This window comes from Ammospiza caudacuta, chromosome 2 (genome assembly GCF_027887145.1).
Source record: "Ammospiza caudacuta isolate bAmmCau1 chromosome 2, bAmmCau1.pri, whole genome shotgun sequence".
Taxonomy (NCBI): Eukaryota; Metazoa; Chordata; class Aves; order Passeriformes; family Passerellidae; genus Ammospiza; species Ammospiza caudacuta.
In genome coordinates this window covers 15,886,821-15,909,339 of record NC_080594.1, presented here as the reverse complement: position 1 = coordinate 15,909,339, position 22,519 = coordinate 15,886,821, and the positions used below count along the sequence as shown (strand labels likewise).

At 41.6% G+C, this 22,519-nt stretch overlaps 1 protein-coding gene across 1 annotated transcript in view; it reads right to left on the bottom strand.

The window, feature by feature from the left end:
* The window catches only part of EMSY (EMSY transcriptional repressor, BRCA2 interacting), a 41,582-nt gene extending 27,095 nt beyond the window's left edge, over positions 1-14,487 (bottom strand). Inside the window, exons 1-7 of the mRNA XM_058825742.1 lie at positions 14,378-14,487; positions 13,296-13,404; positions 9,846-9,945; positions 9,128-9,202; positions 6,727-6,902; positions 5,360-5,512; positions 555-814 (exon numbers count right to left, since the gene is read on the bottom strand). Of these exons, the coding sequence (XP_058681725.1) occupies positions 555-814; positions 5,360-5,512; positions 6,727-6,902; positions 9,128-9,202; positions 9,846-9,945; positions 13,296-13,365 (834 nt within the window). The 5' untranslated portion in view covers positions 13,366-13,404; positions 14,378-14,487. The remainder of the gene's footprint in view (positions 1-554; positions 815-5,359; positions 5,513-6,726; positions 6,903-9,127; positions 9,203-9,845; positions 9,946-13,295; positions 13,405-14,377) is intronic.
* Between the last annotated feature and the right edge of the window lie 8,032 nt (positions 14,488-22,519).

The window sequence follows — 22,519 nt, the reverse complement described above, 5'->3', positions numbered from 1 at the left end:
TAATTATGAATAAGGAAAATAGAAATAAGAAAGATTACCTTTGACCAACAGTTGTTACCATCTGAAGGCTGTTCAGTGGCCTATGTGATCCAGTTCTCAGTGGACTAGTGTCCATATCAAAACCCAACACCACAAATGGTACTAACTGGTAACCTTGTTGGCAGTCTCACCAGACAGGCCAAGAATTGAATGAGCATGGAGACTGAATCCCCTCTCATCCCTAGAAGTGGTCCCTTCAGGTCAGGGTTGAGGCACATTGGTGGGGCAGTCTGGGGGAAGCTTGCACTCCCGCTGCCTGTGCTGTACCTGTTCTGTGGATAAAAAGAGGGCTTCAGTCTCCAAGGCTGTCAATCCAGGTCCTTTCACACACAGGTGAACTAAATTCATACAAGAGTTTGGTTTTCCCTTTGCTCGTTTTAAAGAGGGATTACCTTATCCCAAGTGCAATCCTTAAAAAACAGCTAGTCAGATCACAGAAAGGAAGAGTCAAACATCACATCTTATTCATTGACAAAACCAGAATAAAGGAACATTTGGCAGCTTCTCCCACATACCTTCTGTGTTGTGGTGTTTGTTGTCTGTGTTGAGGGCTTAGTGAAGGTTATTTTCACAGGCGACATGTGTGGTGGTAAAGAGTTGGCAATGCTCTGCATTATATTACTCATTTTGGGGCTCCCACTTACAGGCACTGTGATAGTTTTAGTGACAGGAGTCACTGCCTTCGGGACTTCTTTCAGGAGAACAGGGGAAGAACTAGAGGAATTCGTTCGCCGTCTTTTGCGGGGCTTTTCATCGTCATCTGAGCAGCTGACACCTGGAAAAGAAACACTTTCTCTAAATTGTGTTTCCGCTGTCTGCAGATCTCAGTGCTCTCTGAAACACTACATCCTTTTTGAGTCTCACATCCTCTTTCAAGTAAGATAAAAAGAAATAAAGGATAAATTACATCTTATGGTCACAACCAAGCTGTATCACACCTCAGATGCTCTTAGTCCTTGATATGGGTCACACTCAGTGCCATGAATCGGGGACAAATCACCTAAAACCCCAAGCTACTCAGTTACTGAGTTACATCATTCAGTTTGAGAGATTAAAAGAACATAAGAGCCAGTACAGGGCTTTCATTCTGCCTACAGAAGTTTAATCAGTGAAGCTACACACATGAGGGGATTGGGATCGTGTCACGCACATTTTAGTTTAAACTTTTACACTACTTTGGGGTTTTTTTGGTGGTGGTTTTGTTTACAGCAACTGGACTATTGAATTTATCCCCCTATAGTTTCCTTAGACTTCAGCCTTTGCACCTACCTTCGTGTCATGTTTACCCTTACAGTACCCTTCTGCCTTCCACCTTAATACAGCATCTTGAGATATAATTCTTTTTTTTATTATCTAGTTTAACTGTGAAGGTCAATCCTCAGTTCGTCAGCTTTTGCCTTCTTTGGTGCATTTTGTGCAACAGATATAAAAGGGCACCTAGCACACAATAACGAAAAACAAAAGAAATCCAAGCTCCTAAGAGTTCTTTCTTCTTCACAATCATATACTGCACACATAGGAAAAAAAATCTGCTGCAATATTCAGTTCAGAAAAGGATAACAGCATGATTAATGGATCTCAAATCCAAATGAAACTTGCTAAAGTAGGCAACATATTCATAAACTATGGAAAGGCACAGGTGTCACGGACATATTTTATGAAAAATTCTTTTGCTAGGATCTTCTCTCCTGAGAAGCTAAGAAGCCTCAGAGGAAAAGAAAAAACAATAATTATCTGCTGCTGTGGAATGCAACAGGTGTATCTTTGATTGGTCTCATGGTTGTTTTTAATTAATGGCCAATCACAGTCTGGCTGTCTCAGACTCTCTGGTCAGTCACAAGATTTTATTATCATTCCATTATTTTCTATTCTTAGCTAGCCTTCTGATGAAATAATTTCTTCTATTCTTTTAGTATAGTTTAATATATTAATATAAAATAATAAATCAGTGTTCTGAAAGATGGAGTCACGATTCTTGTCTCTTCCCTCATCCTGGGACCCCTGCAAACACCACCACACACAGGTTAGTGACTTTGCAAACCTCTCACAGCTGCTTGGTAGCACTGAAGGCAGAAAGGCTCTATAGAAGGATCTGAACAAGCTGGATCCATGGGCTGAGGTTCAACAAGGCCAAGTGCCAGGTCCTGCCCTTGGATCACAACCATCTCATGCAGAGCTACAGGCTGGGGGCGGAGTGGCTTAAGGGTGGCCAGGCAGGAAGGGATGTGGGGATGCTGGCCAAAGCTGTCTGGATATGAGCCAGGTGTGCCCAGGTGGGCAAGGACAATGGCACCTGGCCTGTATCAGCACTGGTGTGGCAGCAGGACCAGGGCAATGACCATTCCCTATGCTGGGAATTGCTGAAGTACCTCCAGTCCTGGGGTCACTTCTGGGCACCTCCTGACAAGAGACACTGGGGTGCTGGAGCACTTCCAGAGAAGGGAACAGAGCTGGGGAAGGGTCTGGAGCTGCAGGAGCAGCTGAGGAAGCTGGGGGGACTCAGACTGGAGAAAAGGAGGTTATGGGGGCATATTCGTGCTCTCAACAACTCCCTGACAGGAGGGTGTAGCCACATGGGCACTGGACTCTTCTCCCAGGTAACAAGTGCGAGGACAAGAGGAAATAGCATCAAATTGTGCCAGGGGAGGTCCAGATTAGGTATTAGAAAAAAAAACCTCACTGAAAGAGTGGTCAGGCATTGGAATAAGTTGCTTGGGGGGACAACAGTCTGGAAGTGTTCAGGTGGTATCTGAATGAGACACTTGGGGATGCAGTTTAGGGGTGACTATGATGGTGCTGGGTTGATGGTTGGACTAGATGACCTTAAAGGTCTCTTCCAATCTTGACAAATCTGCAGTCCTGTTATTTAAGTTTACCATGATAACCTGTGTCAAACCATTTAAAAAGGAAAACAATCAGAGAGAAGCTGAACAGATACAATCTTGCCTATGCAAAAGATGACTGAAAATCTTGTTCCATGTGCCTGGAGCTTAAAGACAAAGAACACCATCACAGCAAAAAGCAATCTTGCTGGTAATCAAAGCAAACTTGATTGGTAGTCAATCTCTAGTTAGGGCCAAGATTTAATTATGGCCAATCTCTAATTAACATTACTATTCTGGCATTCAAAAAGTGAAGATGCAAGAATTAACATGAACAAGAAACTGCCCAGGACCACAACAGCAATTGTGGAAACAGGAAAAATGGTATTCTCTCTCAGCAGGAGTAGCAGCTCATTTGCAGATACCTGTCCAAAGGCTGACAACTGTATCTACAGAGACAGAAAACTGAACTGGGGAGGAGAAGCAAACTTCAAAAATGTAGCTTTAGCTGGCTGTAGCAGTACAAGTGAAGTGTGGATCTATAAAACCAGATTTCAAATCAATATATTCTATCCTATTCTCAATCAATCAAATATTCTAATCAATAATTTACCCTATGCCCCTGAATAAGCCTAGTGGTGACCTCCCTCTATAAAGCAGAGGTTTGATTACATAACTTTCAGGTTTATTATGGACAGGCTTCTAAGTATTACTGTGAGTGCACTATAGAAACTTGTAACTATGAGTGCACTAATCACATTGAATGTGTGCAGTCATTTAAAAATCTCAGAATCTATTTAAATCCAAAATCCACATGCAGCTAGCATGCTAGGACACAGTTGTTATTTTGGTGGGGCACCAAGAAATAGAAAAAACTTTGTGGTCCTCATCCACAAAAAAAAACCATCAACCAACCCATCAAGACATCAGAAATTAACATTGAACTAGCAGACCATTATTTTATGTTAAGTACAGCTCATTTCACCTCCTCTTTTCACTGCTGGGGTTTTGCAAGAATATTATTCTCATCATTTCATGTTAGAAATTGCTGTACAAAGCTTTCCACAGACATTTAGCTAAAAGGTAATACAGCTTTGACTGTAACTCACACTTGGTAAGTAAGGAAGCAGAGCCATGGAAAGGTTAATGGCTCAGTCAGACTGTGACTTGGAAGAGGTTACACCACAAACCAGTGGCAAAGTCCTGACTGCAACTCAGATCTCCCAAATCTGCTCCTAAGCAGGTTTGTTAAAATCAATGTGACTGATGTAACATATTCTGAAAGACACACAATTCCTTAAAAAAAAAGAATAAAAACAATAACAACAAAACAAAGCACATGAAGTAGGGGGAAAAAATTAAATCTAGGGACAGACAATGAAAATTATCATCCCTGTATCATGTGTCTAGACTTATTTGATATTCATTATCATGTATTAATTCAATAAAGCCTACACTAAAATTTTTAGATGTTAAGAATGTTTTCCCCTGAATCTTCAAACTAAACTCAAGTGATTAGTGCATAGATCAGAAAAATGAAAAATGTAATGGGTTTCATGAGTTGACAGAGCCATTAACAATGGTTGTTTTTTTTTGGAAGTAACATTATATTTATGTACTAAGTGGCATTTCTGATTAGCTAGAAACTTATGCAGATGTATACATATAGCATAAAGATAATAATTTTTAACAATTAAATATTTTTAAATATTAAAGGTATACAGAGCAAGCATAAAAATAGCATTTATCTACATCTAAATATCATTTATCTACTATTAATCTTTACTTGTTGCTTTGAGAGAACCAAGTAAGAACTGAAGGAAACATTTAATAGTAAAATAAAGCTAGCCATGATGAGGGCATATATGAGAGAATAAAATCTGCTTTTAGAACTGGCTGACTTACTAGCCAAACAAGATGGGGACACATACAGCCTCTGAAGAAAACAGACCTTTTCTAGATTCTATGTCCTGGATTTCCAGATTTAATTACATGAAGATGGGTTTCTGGTAGGAATTTGTACGAAGTTTTCGCAGCTGCCAAGGAACACAAGCTTCACTAAGACTGACTTCCAGGTAAATCACAAAATGACCAGACTACTTCCATAGTATGGAAGCATAAACCCCTGCCAAACTGCATCTAAAAATTAAAAAATTCTATGTCAACTGTGAAAGTGGAAGAGAGGAACCTTTTCTAATTCAACTAAGTGACTACTATGCATTAGTTCTCAACAAGATGGATCAGAAATTCACTGATATACAGAAACATTTTTCAAAATATTTTTCACTTGTTGTCCTTGCAGCATTTTGCAGTGAGTGGATTTATCCTGAACACTATTTATCTGAAAAAAGGGAAGCAGTAAATTAATTCTCTAGACAAAATGAAGGCACAAAGGCCTGAAATGACTTGCCCAGTGTTGGAGTGTATAGTTTGGTCTATGCCTCAGCCATGCTCTCCCTTTCTTTCCCTTTTGTTAATCAGGTGCCAGTATCACTTACTTTTGACGTAAACAGTACTTCCACTTGGCAAGACGACTACATTGGAGGCTGGACTGGCAGGTCTGGGGGACTTCACTGTCGCTACACTGCCACTTGGAACAGGGGTAGATGTTGGGGTTGAAGTGGTACTTGTGTAGGAATAGCAAACCACCACTGAAGAGGAGAAAAGACACCTTCCATATAACTGAAGTGCAGAATCCCAATATGCTATCACTATTTTTACAACTGAAATGGAAGCCAAAGACTTACTGGGTTTACTATCTGTGGCTTTGCCTCTGCATTCCTGTTACTGTGGAATATTCCCCAGTTTGAGCTAAGCATGGCCATGAGATCAATGGTCTTCAAAGACAACACAAAAATCTAAACTCCTGTCCTCCCATCCCCAAAAATCTGTGCTGCCAATGTGAATATTTTTTACTTTATAATTTGTTATTTTTAATTTTAGCATTAATTCAATATATTGATCTTTTTGCTTTTCTATAAGTGATCACATCCAGACAAGTAACTGACAGAAAAGTGTTATGGCCTCAATAGTACATCAATTGAAAAAACCAAAATATTCGTTCAGTAGTCAAGAACTGATTGTGCCAATCAGTTTTTTTAAACCATTGCTTTAAAGTAATAACACAATGATACAGTACTTCTCACAAAACCAGGATAAAACAGCTTGTTTCAAGAAGTGTTACACATTCTCCAGTTGTATGATGCCTAATTCAAGTCTGCTGAGCCAAGCTAGTTGGAATGTGTACTACCATTATTTAGAAAGCATAGGAAAAGCAGAAAGCAATCTTTTTACTTGTTCCCATAGTATATTTAATCTGAAGGAAAAAACCCAAAGTTGTATTTTCTTGATTTTAACCAAAACCTACTTGCACTCTTAAAACAAAACATTCTGAAACAGCTTTCATCACTTACAGAACTTAACAAAATCTAGCCATTAGTCCAAGTTTTTAAAGTTTACAGAGCTGAAGAAGTTAATCAGCTAATGTCATTTCCTGACAGACTGGGTTTCATTTATATTTCAATTGCTAGAGTGTCAATAACACAAAGCAGTCAGATTAATGTTGCAGATACCACAAAGGTATCTTAAAAAAATGGGTATTTTATATTTCTGTGAATAACATTTGGTAAGAAAGATTTGGATTTTTTTATAGGTTCATAGAATGGTTTGGGTTGGAAGGAACTTCAAAGCTCACATAGTTCCAAACCCCTGCCATCAGCAGTGACACCTTCCACTAGACTGGGCTGCTCCAAGGCCCGTTAAAATATCTTTAATATTTAACACTTAAAATCTAAGACACCAGTTCCTACTGTGACGTTGTTTATACATTCCCACAGATTGCAGCAGAACTCCATCTTCCTCTCACCTTCTTTGTTTCCAGTTTCTGCAGGAACTGGCAGAGATGCATTGTGCTGGATGGCTGCGTTGGCAACAGCGTTGGCGGTGACAGTGAAAGCTGTTTGTGGCACGAGCCGCGGCATCAGCGGCACCAACCGACGACCTTCTATGGACCACTCAGAAGAGCTGTTTGGCCCTGACATACTAAACAGAAATGCAAATGCTGTAAGTTTTTTGACAAGTTTCCAAATACTCAGTATCCTGTTTGAGTACATTTTTTTTTCAATAGTGCAAGTCTAAAAGGAAGTTTAGGACACAGTAGAGCACCAATACTCAACTTTATTTCAAGAAAGCCCTTGCATTTTGGTCACCTGATATAAAAACCCTCACATTTTAAATTGAAGAGTTGACTCTTCTTTTGTTGTTTTGTTTTACACAGCTGTTCAAGGGCCAGAGGTGTGTGAATGCCATACTCAAACCCCCCACATTAGGTTACCTACTATTCAGGTACAGTTGCTGTACTCTCTACTTCTGGATTATGAAAATACCAAGAAACCAAACAGATATCACGAAAGACTATTGAAATGGATTATGTTACAGGGAAAAATTCTCTGCTTCTAAGACAAACTTTATTTTACCTCAACAAAAGAGTTTCTGATGCTTGTTAAAGTAGTCCCAAGCAAGGTGACAGAACATGAGATTATTTAAATGCACCCTCAGCATCTTTCTAAACAGAAAGCTGTCTTCTGCTCTAGTTTGCTCTTAACCTCAGTACTTACACCCACACTAGAATGTTTCATAAAAACACCATTCTTATCTAGATGGAGAAATATTTTTGACTGTTTTACATGAGTCATTTGTCAAATCAGCAAAACCATAGTGGCAAATTATTTTTCAATGCTGTGATGATTTTAAGCAAATCAACCCATTTAATGTATTAATATATTCTAAAAAAAATAACTTCTCACATGAAATAGTTCAAGCAAATTGCAGCAAGAGCTACTACAAAGTAGTTTGTAAAATCCAGAGTATCTGCTCTGTTATTAAATCTTGGTATGCTTCAGCATGCCTCATACATATGCATATTGTATAAAGAGAGCTACATAAGCTAAGGAAAGATACATTTTAAAAACAAAAAATAAAGGGTACAAAAGCTAGCAAAGTAGGCTTTCCTAATGAGTTAAGAGAATTATGTAAGTCAAATACTATATTACCAACCATCACTCATAAGGAATCACCATAGGAAAAATAAAGAAAATCAGCACTTCAAAACTGCACCTTGTCTGGACTATAGTATTTCTTTGAAGGGCAATACCTCAAGACAAACTATTCATGTTTTGCAAAATGCTAGGACTAGAAGTATTACTTAAAAGGAAAACTTGATTCAGGACAAGAATCCTGATTTGACAACTACATACTTTTCATTATTCCCCCCACATTTATTTAAAGGGATGTAAGGACGTTGGTGGGTTTTGTTTGGTGAACAGCATACTTCTAAATCTTTAAACTTGAAAATTAAAACTTGAAGTCTTTCTATAGCACTAAATCAGTATGCTGATTTTGACTAGACATGGATCAAACAATTGTTAACTCCAAGTGTTCTGCTATTCATATTATTTCCTTTCTTTTCTCTTCACAACACCAAAGCTACAACAGTCAAACATAAAAAAGTCAACAGCTGTAACACAGAATAAGAAAAAAATAGACACTTACAGAGCAGCTCTGTTTAAAGACAGTCCTTGACAGTAAAACTATTAAGTAATTACCAAAAATACATAACCACCTGGTCTACTGCTCCTCCACCTCTCAAAATTATGTGGAGCTTGTGAAAGCAAATGCAAGGAGGAACCAGCCCAGCTGATGCCAGCACAGCAGCTGCATCGCTGAGAGTGGTGGACACTGATGTCATCAGCTTGCTGCAGCTTTTTCTACTCTGACCATTTTTTCCTTTCTATGCTGATAGTCTGTTTTCTACTAATCTGCCACCTCTTTACCTCTCTTTGTCTTTTCTATGTAGTTTTCTCTTTCCTCTTAATACAGCCTTTTCAAACTGATTAAAATAAAACTAAAAGCAAAACAAAGAAACAAAGAAAAGCAAACATTTCATCCTATTTAGGAGCATCTCTATTTTCTCCATTCTCTGTTTATTCTGGTCTATCTTAGAGAATGGTCTCCATGCCAAAAAACTGTTTCTTACATAGCAATTGTACAGTGAATGGGATAACCTTGGATCCAAAACGTAATGGTACTAAATAACTGTTTCTAGGTCCCTGTCCATGCAATACAGTAACTCCTTCATCCATACAGTGTTTTAAGTACTGGTTCTTTAAACCACCATCAATCCTCAAAATTCTATCATTCAGTTAAGGCATAATGGATTTCCCAAAAGGTACTTTTGCAAATCAGTGACAAAATTACTTGGAACTTACTTGTGTGCAATCGTTGTTAGTCGTTCATCATTCACTGCTCTCCGAACTTCAGCGCGATGTCGCTCTGTTGAAATACTATTCAAAAAACAATAAAGCAAATATATTTTAATCAGAGGAAAATAAGAACATTCATCTAAAAATTCCAGCTAAAATTAAACTTATGAATAATTTATCTAAGAGAAGAAAGGGGACAGCACTTTACATTTAAGAGACTGTCACTTAACCCTTGCTGTCACAGAGAGAATGAATCATATTATTGCTCAGAAGCATTACTGAAGAATGAAAGGAACATTACTGTTCAAAGGATATCCTTGAAAAACAGCTAGAATCCAACCTCCTAATGAGATCAACATGTTTAAAAGATAAGGCAGAAAAGTTCACAGGACACATAGCATTCTTTCTTGAGGTACCTTGTGTTCAAAGACCGTGGAGTTCTACCTTGACAAAACCCCAAGCCAGTGTACATTCAAGACCTGGCTGTAACCCTTTTAACACTCAGTATCCCAAGAAATATCAACAAACCAGTAAGGTTTCTACCACTGAAAGATGGTTGTTTTCCTTATTAAAAACTCCAAGGAGAACAGGAATGAAACCTCAGCAACATGAAGAATTACTTCTCCAAATTCAGATTTACGTTGTGATCTCAGTGAAAGAAAAACCATGTAACACCTTAAAAGAAAACAGGTCATAGCTCTTAGTTTGAAAAGATCAGGGTTACCTAAGCACTTTAGACAGTTCTCCAAGAAGATCCTTCTTCTCTTTTGTAAGGTCTCCCTGTGCACGTAAGGCACTGATGACACCTGCATAGGCCTCCAGCTCTGAAGAATAAGAGTAATATTTCCATTTAATGCTCACAGCAAAGGGGAAAAAATGTTGTTTTTCATATTACTGACAGCATTCTAATAATTTTCAAAGTCATTAAGAGTAACATGTCTTTCAATTATTTAGTGCTATTTCAAAAGAGATTGATGATTTGGAACTCTCTCAGTCAATTACTCTGCAGCATAAAACATTTCTATGAAACAATTGACTCATCACAGAGGATTATCTAGTTTACAAACCCAAATGAATGTGTCAAGCTCTCTCTGACCTGACAATTCAGGCAAAAAGCCTGAAGAAACTGTTTAGAGTAGCTCAGAATTCTCTTCACATGTATCATTATTACGAGCTCTATGGAAAAGCTCAGATTGGAAAAAGAAATACACTATCAAAGCAGCAACTGATTTTCTTGGAATGCCTTTCCCTAAGCAGCATGGAGAACATCAGTTCTAGTTTGTCAAATGTGATTATCATAATCTTTTATGTCTATTTACTTGATATGGTACAACTGCTTGAATCTGAAAGAAATGCAACACAATGAATTAAACCTGCTCAACACAAAATAAACAATCTAGCTATTCTTAAATATAGAACTACCACAAAGACTAACTCACAAAAATACAAGTCTGATCTACCAGAAATGTGTAACTCCAAGTGACAGATGTCATGCCAACAGCACTTTAAAAAAATCAAAAAGTAAAAGGCTACTGATATTTTTGAATTTTGTCCTACTAGACAGGGTGAAGATACATCTAATGCAAATAATGAATCCTGCTAATTTGGCAAAGAATGACTTGCTATTCTCAGCTTCACACTGTTTAGGGAAACCTAAAACAAAAATTCTCTTGATCCTTACACAGGTGCCTTTCATTAGACACTTCCATTTCAACAGCCAACCCAAACAATCCCACAACAGATCCCAGTTACACAAAACCAAGAATAAAAGGTGCAGGTCAAACCCTAACATTTCTGAAGTTTGCTGCAAAAGAAAAGACTGATGCTTTTCTGAAAAGTTTCCATTTAGGATTCCAAAGAGCTAATTTGCAAATGAAATCAAGGAATTGTGCTGAAAATAAGTTCTGCTCTCCTGTCCCAATTAAGCAGATAAAACAAAAAGCAGAGTAATTTTGGTTAACTAAGCAGCCTGCACAGGGATGCTGACTGACCTACAGAAGCATTTACAGCTTAAGTTATAAAACATTCACTAATTAATGCAATGGTTATTACTAATATCAACATTTATTTAGACAATCATGTTACAATGTTCATGATACTAATTATTTTCCTCTGTTAACAACTTAAAGTAATTCTCAGATGCAACCATATAATTATTTATTGAGGCACACTTTTTTTCTCTTTTGCATTATAAATAAAGAGCCTCTACACTATAGCTGTAAAAATGCAAATTCTGGTATTTTGGAAGCTAGCAAGGATTACAGAACAGCTGTAACTTCCTCCCCTTTGTGTTTATGCAACAACACAAAACACATGAACTAGCTAAAATGGGGCTGGCAAGTAAATATCATTATTGTTAGTGTTAGGTGCTACAATCATCACCTCATTCAGTAATAAATCACAACCAACATCAGGTCCTGCATTCCTCAAGATGCATTTCAGCCTCAGCAACATCCCTGCTTCACTCCTTGCAGAGCACTCCCACTACTGCTGTACCATTAGCCAGATTAGATGTTGGGCTGTGAGCTGGAAAAGCAGGACCCTCTGAAGTTGATGGCTATTTCTGCATGTGACTGTCACACAGCTACTGCTGCCACTGCCTGCGCTCCTTCACCCCCAGTCCCGTGTGTGCCTCCTCCCTGCTCACAGAGCCAGGGCCCCCTTGTGGGGACACAGTTCATGCCAGCAAAACAACGATTATTATTTTTGATTTTTTTTTCCCTTACTGTCAGAGTAGGTTATGTCACTGAAGGAGGTGTAGCTGCAGTTCTGTTTGGCTCAGCCGCACCAGCAAGGTTCTGCCAGCACACCGCTGTTAGCTCGGGGGGAAGGTTTTTTTCCAGGCTTCCAGCCAGCACAGCTACGTTAATGAAACTTAGTAGCAAAATCTGGTCAAAAGCTTTTGGCACCCTGAGCTTTCTCCTAGTTTCTGTACTTCTTGAGCCTTGCTTAAGACTTAGGGTTGTCACTTTAACAGACAGTACAGCTTGTTGCAACCTTGTGTGCAACATCTGCATCACTGTTCCAACAGCACGCAAATCCCGTATTCCCAACAAATCAAATAAAAAGGGCAAAGGGAGGGAAAATAAGTTCTCAACTCTCAAAAAATAAAGTAGATGGCTTCACCATGTGAGAACCTTGGCACAGTTAAGAAATACAGCACACCATCTCTTAGCAGTCAAACAGAATGAGAACAGAAAAGCTGTCACTTGACAGTCACAGGAAGTTAGAGGGAGCCTCAACTTTCTCCTTGACATCTTCCCAGATTATAGTCCTCAGAAGAAACTGAAAAATATAAGGTTTTTTTCTTTTCCCATCTAGCATCATTTAACTGGCAAAACCCTAAATCCTTAATTACACAAATTTAGCCATAAGAACTCAAAACCAACTATATCCAATCAAATGTCTAACAAAGAATTCTCTCCCCTGCAGTAGCCAAAAGCAGGTAAGTGAGGAAAGAGCAAACGTTTTTAGTACTTTCCAAAACAGAAGCATCTCTCCTCATACACTTAGATCTACAAAGACAGAGCACAAAAATATCTTCCACTGTCTTGGGCAGCAGCCTCAAGTACTGAGCTACATTTGAAACAATGAAAAAGATTCCTGTGGTTATGGCTGTTGAGTGAGGACATAATTTTCCCAATTCCCTGACAACCTATGTAACTGCAAATCACAAACAGCATTTTTTTAAAAACCTGTTTTATGTCTTCACAATCATAATTTCAATATTTGATTCATTCCTACAGGAACAGTTAAACCAGGATTCCACTATGTTTTTTTGGGGTACAAAAAGGTGACTAACACAGAACTAGGGGAAAAAAAACCAACAAAAACCACAACAAAACAGGAGAAAAAAACGAACCCCAAAGGTTCTCTTTGAAAATTTTGCTGCATGTTTACAGTGACAGAAAAACTCAGCCCTGCAACACAGCAATTAGGACATCCAAGAGAGATTCAACCACATCAAAACAATTCTTCTCTACTCATTTTGCCAGGGCTGAGAGTGTCAGCCAAACATAACTTTAAGCCAGGGCTGTCAAACCAATGACACATGGAAAATGCAGGAAATTACTTGCAAGTTGCCTGTAGACACATTAAAATATTTCATGCAAGCAGCATGAAGGCAAATCTTAAAAGGGCAAAATACAGACCCACAAACTGTATCTTACTGTACCCAGTTTGCGAAGGATCCTCTTGCACTCATCCCTGCTGAGGTCCAGAAGAGTAGGCCACACCACAGGCATCCTTCCCTTGTGTCTGTGCTCCCACAGGGCTCAGCCTCGCTGCAAAAGGAATATAAACGCTCAAGCCCATCATTTATTGATTTCCCAAACAGATTAATGTAAACTCCTCAGCCTGCTCACAACTCCACCGACACATTCGCTCCCATCCCCGCCCCAACATTTGTAGTGGCATGAAGGAATTCGGCAGTTTCACAAGAGCATGATGGACTTCCTATGCTCTCTAGCTCAAACGCATCACTCAAGCATTTTTACAGTGTCCTGTCTCCTTCCGAAGCCTATTTTTTTCAGCCTGAAACGCTCTCCGAAATGATGTTTAAGTCTCCTCCCTCTCTTTATGCAGAGTACCTATTAAAAGAATTCTTCCAGCGAACCGCACGCTCCCCTTCCCCCCGGGGAACGCGTTTTGCGCCAGCCTATATTGTATGACAGGATGGCAAAAACACCGTGTGTGAAAATTTGCTCTCCATATACCAACACCAGCCCCCTCCCCCTAAAATCCAGCCAAACACGGGAACACCTCCATCCCAACGCAGCGAGATTCCGTGGGTGGCGGGCAGAGAGGGCGCATCTCCGCGATGCGACGAGGATAATAAAGGGAAAAGAGCGGCCGGAGGCGAGTTGGGCAAGCGGGGCTTGGGCCGGGAAAGGGCCGGGGCTGGGGAGGGCTGGGCACCGGGAACAAAAGCCCCGACGCCGCCGCGGCTTCCAGCGTGGGCTCGGGAGGGGGGAGGGTCTCCTGCAAGGACGCCCGAAGGCAGCCGCCACCCGGGCATCCCCGCCCGCCCTGCCCGGCCCTGGGCGCGGGCACTGCCTGGAGCCAGCGGCGCTGCGTTCCCGCCGGGATCGGGGAAAGAGAGGGAGGGAGCGGGCGGCGGCTGGCGCTGCTTCCCCGCGTCGGCCGGGGCGCTGCCCTGGGCCCGTAAGGGGGCGGCGGGTCTCCGCCGTCCCGGAAACGGAGCTGCCCCTCTCCCTGAGGCGGACGGCCTCGGGTGGGGCGGGGAGCAGGACCCACCTGCCCGGCCGTGCCCAGCACATCGAAGGCTCCGCGGCAGCCGCACCCTCCCCCCCGCCGCTCGCCAGTGCCGGGCTCGGGTTTGTTTAGTGGCGGCGGCGGCGACGGCGTTTACTCGGGCCAAGATGGCGGACGAGCGCGCTGCGCATGCGCGGGCACCGCGAAGTACGCTAGGAATTGTAGTCTCTGCCTCCCTTGTGCTGTGAGGAGCTGGAAGAAACTGGTGCCAAGATGGACGCTCGAATGAACACTGCGCATGCGCAATGACGAGGAGCGTGCTGGGAACGATAGTTCTCTCGGTGTTGACGCGTGGGAAGCGGCGCCCGCCGTCCCGCCGCGGCTCGGCGGGCGGGTACGGGCTACCGGAGGGGACAAAACACGTTGCGCGTTCTCTGCCCGGGCTGGGGCGCGCTAGCGCGGTTCGAACGCAGCCGCGTACAGCAGAACTCTAGGAAATAACAGCCAGCCACCACTCCTGGAACGAAATACGGCAGGGGAGAACATCACCCCGACGCCATTTGGCTATCTGCAGTTTTCTAACTTGAAACGGAGGCAGGCGGCGCGCGGGGCTGCAGCGAAGCGCCTGCAGGGAACAATAAAGGAATAAATTCCGCACCTACAGCCCCGTCACAGCCGCTCCGGGTGTCTCTGTTCCCTGAGGACAGCAGCTACCTGAGAAAAATGCGTATTTTATTATTGGCTTTTCACAAATATTAAAATTAATATTATATGAGTTATGTTAGAAAGTTATGTTGTAATGATTTCTTAAGTAGTGTGTTAAATATAGTTTTAGGTTATAACATAATGTTAAAATAGAAACTATGCTATGTAAGATACTTTTTTTCTAAAGAAAGGACACGCAGTGAGATAGCAGACACAGGACACCTAAATCTTTCAGAGAAAGAGAATTTATTGCTCCATTATCAGGAGAAAAGAACTTCTTCCTGCCTCGCCATGAAGACACCGTTAGGATTCAGAGGAAGAAGCTGACACTGACCAGACAGAATCCTGTATTTGAATGGAATTTATGCATCATGGATGAGGTGTATGAATATACAACAGGCTGTTGTTTTTAAGGGTTAATCCTCTGTTAACGGGTGTCCTTTTTTGGGCTTATGCTGCCCAGAAAAAGGTACCCGGACTGTCCGTAACTCTTTGTTTCTATTGTTTCACATTGTCCTAATCCAAATTGTCCAAATTTTTATTACTCTAATTATATTGCTATTTTTATAACCAAATGATCAAAATTTTTATAACTCAAATGATCAAATCTGATGGTGACCTGATGAGCAACACTTCAAGTTGTTGTGTTCTCTCCTGTGTCTTCATTTCCCACTTTTATAATGCACTTTAAAAACTAACAACAGACAATGATATATAACAGCTAGGCATTTTATGTAGGTGTTGAGGCCCTGGCACAGGTTGCCCAGAGAATCTGTGGCTGCCCCATCCCTGGAAGTGTTCAAGGCCAGGTTGGACGGGGCTTGGAGCAACCTGGTCTAGTGGGAGGTGTCCCTGCCCATGGCAAGGAGCTGTAACCAGGACATCTTTTAGGCCCCTTCCAACCAAAATCACTCCAGGATTCCACGATTAATTTTATGAAAGGATGCTGCTGATTATTCTTGTTAAGAATTTGCTCAATTATATACATTTAAACAAAATCCGTTCCTCCTTTCAGAAAAGGAAAGAAATGACCATCAATCTCTACTACTTTTTGTTATGTTCTCTACAACCCAACAATTTCACATTCCCCATTGGCTTAAGTAACGTGAATCTCATAAATAACTGGTCTAATTAATCACAGTTTTTGGGTGCTAACAGAATATTCTGTCTCACCACACTTATTTTGTCCTCAAAGACAATGGAATAGAGAAGGAAGTGAGCTTGGAAGCCTCAGCTGTGAGATGGCCCAAGGAAGAGCTCTGATTTTCCCAGAGAGGCGATTTGTATGCAGCTCAGGTCACCAGGACAAAGCTGTGTTTCTCAGCTCTTTAGGGGCCCATAGGAAATGAGTGCAGCAGCCTCACTGTAGTTCTCACTGGGTTATTAACTTCATCTCCCCTGCATCACTGCAACCTGTTTGATACAGGCTCTGCAATAATCCCTTTCCTTCAGAACTGCTTCTCATGGGTAGGAGAGAGCGGCTTCAGCTTGGTACTATAAGGGAACCAGGCACAGCTACTACAGCTGCTGCTTTTATCAGGTAAACACTGAATTTCCAGCTTCCAAGAGACTTATGCTAGTAATTTTAAAAGTATAATTGGAAAATCAAGGGAAAAAATGTATTTGTTTCAGTCTGCCAGCAACTGAGAAAGAAGTACAAAAAATCCACTATGCGTTTGATACTAAGAAGAATGTAACGTGGTAGATAATTTCAAATTGTAGGGAATGCAAGGATAGTTTAAGGTACCTTCCATGTCTTGCATAAGGGAGAAATAAACTAGATTCTAATATAAGTTAAATTATTTCTTGGCCTTTTTTTTGTTTCCCAGCAGAGTTTCCACTTATCCTAACAGGTTATTCAGTGACTCAAAACATTTTCCTGACATGAGCATCCTAATCTAATATCATTCTTCTTCCCTCAGACCACTACTAATCTCTCTTCCTCCTCAAACATTTTCCCATCACATCACATTTTTCCCCCTGGCTAAGAGAAAAGCAGAATCCTCAACAATATCTAGGTGCTGGCAGCTTGCAGAGGAGCTTTTTATACACAGCCTTGTCAGACAGATTGTCAGCCAGGACTATTTGTACTTAAAATCACAAAGATATTTCAACTACTTTTAGTAAAGATAGCTTTGTGTTGCCAATCAATAGATATTCCCCCCTATTGTAAGCATATTCTATTCATCAAATGCTTTTTGTTTTAAAAATCCTAAGAGCCTCTGAGCTGAAAGTATCTTAATTCAGCAAGTATTCAAATGCTTCAAAATGCCACTGTGTATCAAGTAAAGCATCCATTTAAACACTTTGCTACATTGAGGCAAAAACTCAACAACACAACCCCAGCTAATGAAAACAAATCACTTGTGACATTTTGTGACATATCAAAGCAGGAATTAAACCTGGTACCCTCAGCAATCTTGGGAGGCAGATGAAAAAACCTCAGTCCTCTTTGTGGCTTGCTGTATTGGCAAAGAACATATAAACTTGCTTGCTCAGAACAGGAGACTAAGGAATGAAGCAAAGTTATTGAAGTTATTGCTCCACTGAGCCACTTGAGTCCTTATCTATGGCCACATAGGTGTTATACAAACGCTGGGTATCTCTAACAAGCCTATGCCACTCAAAGAACATCTATCCCAGATCAGCAATTAGCAGAATTCAGTCACACTGGGAGCCAATTTGCACTGTATTTTAGGGAAGCTTGCACTTTCTCTTTCAAGCTGCACTTTTAACCCATCCACAGAGCGTCTATTGCTTTAAAGTTCAAATCAACTCACCAACAAATTAATTACTTGCTGGTGAGGGGCTTGGAACACAAACCCTGTGAGGAACCACTGAGGGAGCTGGGGGTGTTTAGCCTGGAGAAAAGGAGACTCAGGGGTGACCTTATCGCTCTCTACAACTCCCTGAAAGGAGGCTGCAGCCAGGTGGGGCTGGTTTCTCTCTCCAGGCAGCAACTGACAGAATGAGAGGACACGGTCTCAAGCTGTACCAAGGGAAATACAGATTAGATATGAGGAAAAAGTGTTTAACAGAAAGAGTGATAAAGTACTGGAATGGCCTACCTGGGGAGGTGGTGGAGTCACCATCCCTGGATGTGTTTAAAAAAGACTGGATGTGGCACTCAGTGCCGTGGTTTAGTTGAGGTGCTAGGGCTGGGTTGGACTCCATGATCTTGAAGGTCTCTTCCAACCTCGTGATTCCGTGATTCTGTGAACCCTGTGGACAGAAGTATCTTGGGGTTCACAGAGTTATTGTAAATAGATACTTCTGGATACAAATCTACAAAACTAGCTCTGCGGGATTAACCTGATGTCCATTTAGGTCTTACACTCGGGTTATCCCAACAATAGGGCTATAAGGCTTGGAAAAGAAATGTAGCAGTAAAAAGAATCATGGAAGCATTTCAGCATTTAAATATTCTCTTGCAAATAAATTTTTCATAGCAGGAAACCTGCAAGAGTACACTGTCACACTAACAGTACTCTCAGAAAATTAAGGGATATCAACTTTTACCTTGGGAAAGAGACATACAGTCCACTTCCAGAAGCAAACAGAAAAAGTTGTTTTATACCCGCTATTATGTGAAAGGAAATCCTGTATTTAAGATACAACTAACCTTTGAAAACACAGAGAAAAGCAACACTAACACACAAAATTCCTTTAAGAATAGTTTATTAGAATACAGCTTATATGTTCAACACTAATACAGTATATAATCCCTGTTAAATGTTCCTTAGGCACACTTGGAAACACACTGTGAATAAGACTTGAATAATCAAGAGGATTATTTAAAATATGTATGTGCACTTCAGAGGCTACTGTACAGGAAGAACTGTTTCAGGGATTTCTGCACTCTAAACAGAAGATAATTTTTGAAATTTCTAAGTAAGTAGTAATGTAAACTAATTTTTATTTTTAAAGAAAGTGCTTCTAGTATTACTACTGGGTTTTGAAAACTATAAAGTCTATTAAGTCTATTTTCTTTCCATTATGTAGAAGGCACTTAAGAATAAGTCTCCACATAAAAACCACTATCCAGCAAACCTCAGTAAGTCCACTTTATAAACAAGTCCTTGTGTTCATTAAATTTCATTAGGATAGTTCCTATGCAAATATACACATATCTAGAAGGTAACAGCCATACCATACTTTTATAGTGCTTCAAATGATACAACCAATATCATGGAGACTTTGGTCAGAAGTGGCAGCTCAGAAATATGGCTAATTTAATTTTAATACTGCCATTCTGATCTGACTTGCTCAGAGCCCCAGAAAGGAGTTTAGCATGCCAGTACTTCTGTTTTGTGAAGCAATTTGGAGGAGAAAAGGTCTTTCAATATTGGGCAGAACATAAAATTTTCTTATTAGTTATATGAGAAGAAGTAATTTTTTTCCTACTGAAACAGATTTTCAGTGTTTTAAAATTCACGCTAACATTATGTAATTGTGCTCCTATACTATTGCTACAATTGAAAATGATCCTGCTCTCTTTTTTTTTTTAAATTTCCTTGTATCAGCATGAACATTTATGCAACCTGCACAACAGATCAGATGGCAGCTATCTGGACTAAATCTAACCTGAGTTTATTTTAAAAAAGTTTACTTATCTGATTAACTCATTTATACAGTTCACTGTCCATGAATGTTGGTGGCTGCCAAGTAAAGTCAAACCAATGGGGTGCAGCAGTTATCTTTAGCATTAACTTAAATGACCACTCAAAACTACTTCAGCTACATACCCAAGGTAGAATTCAGGCAAACAATTAATGCCAAGTAAACAGATGTTATTATGATTGGTCAGGAGCACTTGATGACAAGACTTCCTCATGTAAAAGACACCTTTAATCCTGCTCATAGTAAACAAAGGAAGCTTAAAATATTTGAAGCTCAAAAGGAATCAAATAAGGAGGGTTTTTTTGTTATTTTTCCTTGGAAAACTTTTACTTTTGACCATTTTATGTCTTCGGATTGCGGTTCCCAGAGCCCAGCACACCCCCAGAACAGTAGGACTTTTAATGTGAAGATACATAAAGGATGTATCACAGCTGAATTCTTAAAACAACAGCAGTATTACACCTGAAACAATCATCACTTGCCATCAGGATTTGTAATTTCACAGGTGCTCTACCTACTTTTAAACAGGACATATTTGGTGAGGGAGCCCTTACCCACTCCCTACCATCCAGTTTTCTGTATCCTGTTTTTTTTTCTAAGCTTTATTTATTTTTTTACCTAATAATGTCTTCTGAACAGTACAACCTCTATATAATTATTTCATTACCTGAAAAGCTTGTGGCTTTTACCATTACTTCTTTAACTACCTGAAAGGAGTTTTAGCCTCTTCTTCCAGGCAACCAGCAACAGGATGAGAAGACAGGGCCTTAAGCTGTGCCAGGGAAGGTTTAGGTTGTACATCAGGAGGAATTTTTTTTCACAGAAAGGGTGATTAGATATTGGAAGGGTCTGCCAAGGGAGGTGGCAGAGTCACCATCCCTGGAGATGCTGAAGGAAAGCCTGGATGTGCTCTGGTCCAGTTGACAAGGTTCTGATCCATCACAGGCTGGACTCAGGGATTGCAGAAGTCTTTTCCAACCTAATTGATTCAGTGATTCTGTGTGGCACCATCCATCAGGCTGCAGAGTAACAACATCCTCCTAGAACCAAACAGAAGAAAATAAGACAAGAGAACATCATTACCACCTCGATGTCCACCCTATGCCTGGCTTTAAAGCAGACACAGTGTAGCACATATACAGATGGGAAGCAGCCCTGCCCTGTTCCATTCACACCTCTGTGAGTTTCCTCAGGGAGGGAAACTAAGGAAAACTTAGCCCCAAATGATCAGAACTGTAACAATGAGGTTGGCTGGCTGGCTGGAGACCTGTGGCTGGTGACCAGGAGCTGTGAGCAAAGAGAGGGGAGAAACCAGTCGTGGAGTTAATGGGGGAATGGGAGGTACTGTGCTTGGAGAGTGGGGGTTAGACGAGAGAACTATGTAGGCTGCAAATACATGAATGAAGAAAAAGAGATGATGTGGCAGGAGAGAGCAGGGAGACCAGGCTGACATGAATAAGCTGGACTGGAGAAGAAAGAGCTGTGGAGGAGAGAAAAGAGCTTGTCTGTACAAAAAATGTTATGATCCCCCTCCTACACTGGGTTCGGAGTGGCCACGGTGTAACACACGCATGCTGCGACATGTGCAGGCACACTTGGTGTCACACATGAGCACACGGCATCACACGTATAGTGCAACACACACACATGCTGCAACACACATGTGGCGTTACACACCCGGTGTAACAAGTATGCACATGGTGTAACACACACACACACACACACACACACACACACACACAGAGTGTAACACATGCGGTGAAACACACCCATAGCATAATGCCTACACAGTGGCACACAGCCACACATACAGGGTGGCACACATGGTGTAACAAATATGCACACGCTGTAACACACACACACACACACACACACGGTATGACAAATATGCACACACTGTAATACACACACACAGTGAGATGGACACATGCATAGCATGATGGACCCACACACGGTGGGATGGACACATGCACGGTGTAAGGGAACATGCATGGTGCGATGGACACATGCATGGTGTGTGACAGACACACGTGGTTAACACATGCATGGTGTAAGGGACACACGCTGTTAACACATGCATGGTGGGATGGACACATGCACGGTGTGTGACGGACGCACGCCGTTAACACACGCATGGTGCGTGACGGACACATGCCGTTAACACATGCACGGTGTAAGGGACACACGTGGTTAACACACACGGTGTGACGGACACGCTTGGTTTAACACACACACAGCATGACGGACACATGCACAGTGTGATGGACACGCGGTTAACACACGCACAGCATGACGGACACACATCGTTAACATACGCATGGTGTGTGATGGACACATGCACAGTGTGATGGACACGCGGTTAACACACGCCTGGCGTGATGGACACACGCACGGTTAACACACGCAGGGTGTAAGAGACACATGAGGTTAACATGCACGCTGTGTGATGGACACGTGCCGTTAACACACGCACGGTGTGACGGACACCCGCACAGTGTGTGTGATGGACACACGCCATTAACACGCGCACGGTGTGACGGGCACACGCGCCCTTAACATACGCACGGTGTGTGAAAGACACACACGCCGTCAACACACGCACGGTGTATGACGGACACGCGCCGGTAACACACTTGGTTTAACACCAGCACGGTGTGACGGACACACACAAGCCGCTAACGCACGGCGCAATTCACACACAGAGCCCGACACCCGGCGCATGCGCGCCCCCGCCGTGCCCGCTCCTCGCGCGCACGCGCAGGGCCGTGCCCGCCGCGGGCGCGCGCGCGGTGCAGTGTGGGAAGGAGGTGGCCCCGGCCCGGCGGAGCGCGGCGCTGAATCCTCCCGGCCGCTCACAGC